The 7,711-nt window shown below is 31.9% G+C and overlaps 1 protein-coding gene across 2 annotated transcripts; it reads right to left on the bottom strand.

The window, feature by feature from the left end:
- Positions 1-2,252: 2,252 nt before the first annotated feature.
- LOC112694076 (nuclear hormone receptor family member nhr-67) lies at positions 2,253-7,496 on the bottom strand. 2 transcript variants are annotated; one of them, XM_025569428.1, is made up of 7 exons: positions 7,114-7,496; positions 5,107-5,247; positions 4,936-5,031; positions 4,683-4,772; positions 4,394-4,577; positions 4,181-4,293; positions 2,253-3,888 (listed from the first exon to the last, which is right to left on the bottom strand). In XM_025569428.1, exons 1-7 carry the CDS (start codon positions 7,115-7,117, stop codon positions 3,662-3,664), a joined length of 855 nt encoding a protein of 284 aa, XP_025425213.1. In that variant the 5' UTR covers positions 7,118-7,496; the 3' UTR covers positions 2,253-3,661. The 2 variants fall into 2 exon arrangements, with proteins under 2 accessions (XP_025425213.1, XP_025425211.1); XM_025569426.1 differs by lacking the exon at positions 7,114-7,496 and adding an exon at positions 5,541-5,895.
- Between the last annotated feature and the right edge of the window lie 215 nt (positions 7,497-7,711).

Below are 7,711 nucleotides of genomic sequence, written 5' to 3'. Positions count from 1 at the left end.
TATTTCTTATTTTTATAATTATGTCAATTTTAAATAATAACATTAATAATTAAGTGCAGTGGACTGAAAACAATTATTTCCTGCCCGTTGGTCAGAAAAAGTCATTTTGCATTCGCATCAAAAATTAAACTCACAGTACACTTGTCACATAAAAATTTATTTTTTCTAACTTTAAATTTATTTTTTTTTAATTATGATCATGACACAGCAAGAGAGATGAAACGGATTGCCTAAGGATCAAATTGGCAGCATTCAACTTTGATTTAAAACTCATACCACGGGTAATATTTACTTTTTTGGTAAGCTTAGGTTAAAATGATTTGTTATGATTAGTTAAATTTTGATAGGGTGATTCATTAAGAAAAAAAAAATATTTCTAATATAATTATTTTAATTTAGTTTTTAATATAGCTTAATGAATATTTTTCATTAAACTTCATAAAAGGAAAATGGAAACTGTGATTTATAATATTTATCCATCAAAAATTCTACATAGATACATTTAGATGTTTTATTTTTCTGATGTACAATCATAGAATTAGTTAATAAGTGGTACAATTCTACAATCTAAAGAATTAAACAATAATGGTTTTTTAAATTAGATTTTAATGTTCTGTATAGAATTTATTTGAAATTGACTACACTGATTTTTCAGGTCAATTTCATTCAATTAAATTAAAATTAATAATAAATCTGTTTATATTTCTAAAGATTGTTAATATAACAGTAAAATCTGTATGTATCATTCTCAGTAAAATCAAATTTCTTAATAAGATAGGTCAGGATTTATTTCAAACATTTGTCCCGTGATATTTTAAATTTTCAAGGTGGTTTATCATAGGAGTTATAAATTTTATAAAAAAAAATTATAATTACAATAAATAATAAATTGTATCAAAGGAAATCAATGCAGTTTTTGACGTGCGTACAAATCAATAAACTATTTGTTTATTTATTTATAAAAAAAATATAATTATGTGTGATGGAATTCTGGTATTTTGTTATAATATCGTGCCTAAGAAACATGTTCAGATTAAAAAATTATGCATTTTGTCTTAAATTATTATTTGTGTTAGATTTTTTTTTATTTCTCTCTCTCTTGCATTTATATTTTGATTGCTTGTTTCAAAAATGATGGGGTTTAAACCATTTTTATTACAGTATATTATACAGAAAACATTTCCCTGATGGTGTTTGAAATTTGGTATTTTAGAATTATCAAATTAATGAAAAGATGTACTGATATCTAAAATATTAGGTATTTCATATTTTATGTGTGCAACAATTTTAAAATTATTACAATAAAATATATATTCGTAAATCTACCACAATGCACCACGGAAAATAAAAACATTTTTATTCTTTATATATCGTACTAATTGTGCTTCGGTCGTATAATATAGATTAATAACATAATTTTATTTCAGAAAATGTTTGAATTTCAATGTCAAACCTAAGAAATTAAACTCAAAAAACAAAGAAATTAGGGAAAAGTTGTACAAAGTACAAAAAACCTCACGAAATAACAGAGATTCAGGAAAATTCTATATTCTGAAATTTTTTATGCCGAGATAGGTAACCTAATGTAGAAAAAATTCACAGATTACAGAAATTGACAGTAGAATAAATTGTCCCTGTTAATTATGACAAAGGGTAAGTTTTTGATTTCTATTACGAATCTTATATTATTAAACCAGAAAAATTTAAGAACAATACCTACTATCATCGATTATAAATACTAGTATTTATAATCAATGCTACTACTATTATATTATTTCAATTTAGAAGAAACTATCTTGCCTAAACTTTGGAATATCATTGGAAAAAATCGCTACTACCACTGACGTCAAAATGAAATCTGAAAGCACTCCCAGATCATCAAAGAATTACTGGAAGAAAATGTCTAAATTGATGAAATGCGGTGAAATGCTGTAAAACTAAAGGACTACATTTAGAGGACGACAATATATGTGTTAAAACAAACTCACAAAAAAACTGAATATTTTTTTAAACGTAATATAAATAATGATTTTTCTTTATAATTATGTAAGCGTTTGTTAATTTTATTTAAATCAATAAAATATTAAAATATAAATATACATTATAATTATAAGTAGATACATAGGTATAACATAATTATATTTATAAGTTATATAAGTAAATACATAAGTACATAATATTACTTTTACTTATAAGTAAAATAATAAGTTATAACTTATAACAATTAAATTTCAAATTTTTCATTTTTGCGTCCGGGGCGTAGGCACCTTTAGCCCCCCCCCTTTTCTAGGCCCTGACAGTCAGCACCGGTAATTGCAGCAAGATACTGTTATGACAATGTATACATTCTTATGTACTGTATCAGACCTGCTGTATGTTTGATACGGACCACGCGTTATCGGAGAAAAGGATACTACCTCCTACTATATTATATGCAACTGTCTATATGTTTTTTATATTTTTTATTGACAGCCCGTCAAATTGCTTTCAGGGGTTTGTGTTGTTATCATAATATTGTCCCGTTATTAAATATTACATTTATAAAATATGTACACATTATAGTTGCACACGTGCAATAGGAACAATAGTTTTGGTTGGAAAGGTTTTTTACACAATTCCATAAAATTAATTGAACGACACACACACACAATTACACAAACACACAAAAGCCTATATCGTGCATCAAAATGTTAGGAACACTATCTAGATGAGACGATTTTTAACAATTAGAAAAATAATTATTATTATATTGGTACACATTTGTTCATAGCCATACGTGCGAGCTTGTGTATAAACAATCGAGAAATTTCGGTTTTAATATTATGATAACAATAATTCATTAATTAGTATACTATTAATAATAATAATAATATAGTTATTCAGATAGCTATTAGTAATAAACAGTTGATTGTATTAGTTTTATGAATTTCCCAAGAAGATAATCGTATATATTTTAAATGATTTATGTACACAATTAAATTTATGAAAATATGTGTAATATTACAGTAAATATTAGGTTTCCACGATTGTTCAACCAAATTTTTGTACTATTCAATTTATAGTCGTCGATAGCAAAATGTGTTCTGTTCAATTATTTAATAGTTTTATATATGTAAATCGTAAACTAACAAAATTTGTTTAAGCAATGCGAGCCCGTTGAATGTACAGGTTACCATAGCCAAAAACGCAAGTTAATTTTATATTAATTGTGCGTTAAGAATTCGTACGCAATTAGTTTGCTAACATTGCTGTAATTTTGTACAAACTATTTGTGATAGTGGTGTATGATATATTTGTTATAGATCAATATTTATGACAAAACAGAAGATTTTATTAACTATTTATTTTATTGAACAGAATACCCGTATTGATAATTATTTTTCGTACAAATTAAGGAGACAAACTAAAATAGGAATATAAAAAACAATATAAGCAGCTATTGTAGTACAAAATTATACATAGGTAGCGTAGAATTTACATGTAGGTGCCCATTTTTTAAGTTATAATGTGGGGAGTTAAAAAAAATGTATATCTTACAATTATTTTACGTTTTGATATTAATATTAATAATAATGATATACATTAAATTACAATGATGTTTACTACTGATGTTTCCGACACGTATTCCTGACCTATATAAAATTACAACTGGTTGATCGACCTAAGTAATGACCGACACGAGGTGATTCATCGGTACGTTTCTTACAGACGGTTCGAAGAAAACGATCTTCAGGTATCCCGCTAGGTCGTCGGTGATTGAGAGTATGCACGCCAGTATACCGAAGTATCTGGTCGGCGATTTGAACGACGTATGTTTCATCAACGCGTCCTTGGCGTTGGTCCCGATGACGGTCAAGTCATTCCTGAGATCGACCGAGCTGCACAGATCTGCGAGGAGTGCACAATTAGCAATAATCCACAGTCAATGTACACTAAGTGTTTCCCGAATCTATGTGAACTTTTATTGTGTAAAAACTCACGTGTTACATTGGGTTTGAAACGTATTTTATTATTACGTATGAATGTTCCCAGGTTCAACTAAGTTCTTAATATTGGTAAATAATTTTAAGTAATTGTCACGATGGAAAAAAAAAATCTCAGGAAAAACCAAGGGTGTATACAGAGTGGATTGTCGGATATTGTACTGTTACGTGTACGTAATATGTGTACAAAGATTTACCGGGTCGGCATAAGACGAGCGTCAGCACTAGATTGTATTCGACGGGATCGAGTCTCATGGCCCGATGGCTGGCGATCAGCGTGGCGACAATGTTCTCAACTCTCGAACTGGGCCTATACGACGAGAGAATGATTGAGGGAAAACAACAGATACATCGTATATTATAAATGTTCATGTCGCGTATGGTTACACATAAATCATGATCAATCTCACCCGGATAACAGTGTGATGAGATTTGTCGGCCAGAACGCTGCCAACAGCACGAACGATTGATGCCACGTTCTGTTGAGTATTTCGTTTTGGTCGGCTTTGGGCAATATGGTCATCGGGTCACAAAATCGACACTGCCGTAGACTCGTCAAAAATATTTCGGCGCCGATTTCGAATATGTATTCACCTGTGTCGCGGGACAAATCAGCAAACAAACGTTATCAAAAACGACATTATCGCACTTACCGATAATTATTGTTTATTTATTCAAGTTTATTCATTCCATACTTACTTCTTGTTTTCCAGTTTTTTGGTACGATATTGTTGCACTCGGAAATTTTAGGTGTCTTAGACTTCCTCGGACCCCGTTCATCTTGAACAGCTAAACAAATTTAATAATCCAATTCAAATGTTTTCTGATAAAAAAAATCATACACATCCATTGTTTGGAGTTTACGATAATATCATTATTGTTACACAGCATAAATAATTATTTATACGTATTATAATACGACGATATTGTTTTATCTAAAAATAAGACTCACCGGTAACGTTCATATTGACTCTCAAACACTTTTGTAGTCGACAAAACGGACACCAGTTCCTTCTCGCTTTATCCACTATACACTGTCCCGTGCCGGCTAAACATGCGAACATAAAATAATATTTCAATGTATAAATGAGTACTCACTCATTTGTATGTGCAATGATCATACCGATACACGTATAAACGATTCTTCTCCTGACACTGCGTTTGAAGAAACAGGAACAACCGTCGCAACAGAATACGCCATAATGTTTCCCAAACGATTTGTCGCCGCACACGCGACAGCACACCGGGATTGGTAAGGTTCGTCCTGAAATGTTTCGGGAAAAAGTACAAATGGATTATGTGAAGTACGCGTGCTAAAAGGTATAGGATATCGTAGATCAGGGATGGCGAATTTTTTAGCACCTGCGAGTCGGAAAAAAAATTTGAATCTAAACTAAGTAAGTATGTGTTATTTTAATAATGCATACACTTCAAAATCGGCTATTTGCTGTTTCTATTATATTCGTAAATTTTTTATATTAATAAAAACACATCAATTGAAAAATAATTTTCCGCACCAAAATATTTTCAATTATCATTCATCAATTTTTTTTATACCGAAAGTAAAGTAAATTGTATGAATCATATTTGAATCGGACGTCACGGAAATTATGTGTGCATGCTTGTCACTGTGTAACGATTGTGTCATACGATCGGCATCCTTGTTATAGGCTATTAGAGTATATTGTGGTTACTTCACGGATGTTCTTGTTACCACTCCAAAAGTTTAAGAATCGACTGCCTTATATAAAAGCTGGCGACCCTGTGTTTACGAACAATAATATTTAGGTACTCATGTAGTAACAATGCGACAATGGTTTAACGAGAAATTTTTATTTCCAATGGACTTTTGAACGTTTATTTTAAACGTATGTATTGTAACGAGCGAAGAAAGAAACTTATTCACGCCGTGTCATATAATTTAATACATCATCATATAACATCCGTACAAATAAACAAACAAATACGCGCTTAATTTATTTCACAGACATTTGAAATAAATTCGTCAAAGACTTTTATTGGTTATAAAATTGAAAATTTGTCCCTACGCCGTCGTTTACGTGTATAATATTATCATTCATCACAGTACAGCCCTCTCTCTCTCACTCTCTCTCTCTCTCTTTCTTTTTAAGAATATCGAGCTCTGCGGATAATTGATTTCTGTTATATTATTCCCGTAAACATTTAAATAGTGAAACATAAAGTGCAATACAATGTTATCCATGCATCGCAAATAATATACGCACATAATTGTCAACAATATATTGGTCGTTATTAAAATGAATTATGTACTATACTGCGCGCCGTAGGCCGTGTTGCTTGCACGTTAGTAACAGCGAATTTTAAAATGTATAATAACATACAACAATAAATTCTATACGACTGTACAACCCAGGGACGAACGCTGGAAAAATTTTCTAGGAGGAGGTTAACGTACATAAATTTTAAATGTTTGATAAATAGCATGCTTGGTTACTCATTATATAATATATATATATATATATTATGTATTTATATATTTTATATTTGAAATAACTATCACATATGTAGGTCGGATCATTTTTTATAACATTTTTTCTGATATTTCAGGAGGGGGTTTAACCTCTAATCTCCTCAAAGTTCGCGCTTCATACGATTAATATGTTTATTTGTCTTTCGACAGAAATTCTTTAGCAATACGTACCAATGTATCGTTCATTCAGTAGCGTATTTATTACAGGATAAACCGACCCACATGGTCTGGACCTGCCCCGGTTGTTGATTTATTAAAATATATCAGATGATGGTCGTGTTTATGGATGGGAAATTCGAAAATGCGCTACTCCTATGCTTTGCCAAATCTTCCCTATTGACGTATGAAACCGTCTAGACTACGGGACATCAAAATGGACGTACCCAAATATCTGTTGCCACCGATGATTATATTTTATAACAACGGCCGCCCGAACACCGCTGTTACATCGAGTTTCGGTGCAGTAGGCGAACCTGCATCATGGAAGCTCATCCCCCGGAAAATCGGATGTTTGTAGACGTCACGATTCCGAATAAAAGACGTATACAATTTAACAAAAACGTATTATGGAAACGAGAAACAAACGAAATACACGCATTCTAATACGTCGTTACTTACCCATATTCGATTACGTGTGTATATGTAAACACGTTTGATCCGAAATCTCGACGGATCACATGGACTAAGCACGTACGTTATTAATATTATTATTATAATGTGTTATTGGATGCGTGTGGTGTTAAACGAACACTGCGCCGCGGTGACCGTTAGCACGTCCACGATTGTTCTGGCGATTGAATCACTCGAGCAGCGCTCGCAGAACGATGTACGTATGGACGTAACAATACGTTGATTGTTACCGGGTGAAATAATGATGGAAAAAAAAAAAATTAAAAAATACCCCCGTCAGAATAATAGGGGAAATAATGATACGAACGTTTGCGGGGGTTGCGGCTTGTATACATTTAGAAGGAGGAAAATCGCTGCTCGAAATCGGTAATGGGCGGATAATTGTACGAGTGTAAATACAAGTATGCAATGCAAGTGGACACGTTTTCGATATTATTATTTATTCAAAAGCCATAAAGTCCTTTCAAGGACATACACATACACGTGCGCGGGGCGCGCAGTGAGTGCATTTCCATGCCACCGCCGCTATGACGTGTATAACTCGGCCTTTTAGCCGCGACGGTTGACCATTGATCCCTTTGGCGTC

The sequence above is a fragment of the Sipha flava genome, unplaced genomic scaffold (assembly GCF_003268045.1).
Source record: "Sipha flava isolate LNK unplaced genomic scaffold, YSA_version1 122_pilon_pilon, whole genome shotgun sequence".
Classification (NCBI taxonomy): domain Eukaryota; kingdom Metazoa; phylum Arthropoda; class Insecta; order Hemiptera; family Aphididae; genus Sipha; species Sipha flava.
The sequence above is the reverse complement of the archived record's forward strand: the minus strand, read 5'-3'. Positions and strand labels throughout refer to the sequence as shown.

Coding starts and splice junctions, on each gene's coding strand:
- LOC112694076 (XM_025569426.1), bottom strand. CDS start 5,631: ATGACACAATCGTTACACAGTGACAAGCATGCACACATAATTTCCGTG. Junction 5,032..5,106: donor AATCGTTTATACGTGTATCG/GTATGATCATTG, acceptor TCGCATGTTTAG/CCGGCACGGGACAGTGTATA. Junction 4,773..4,935: donor AGTCAATATGAACGTTACCG/GTGAGTCTTATT, acceptor AAATTTGTTTAG/CTGTTCAAGATGAACGGGGT.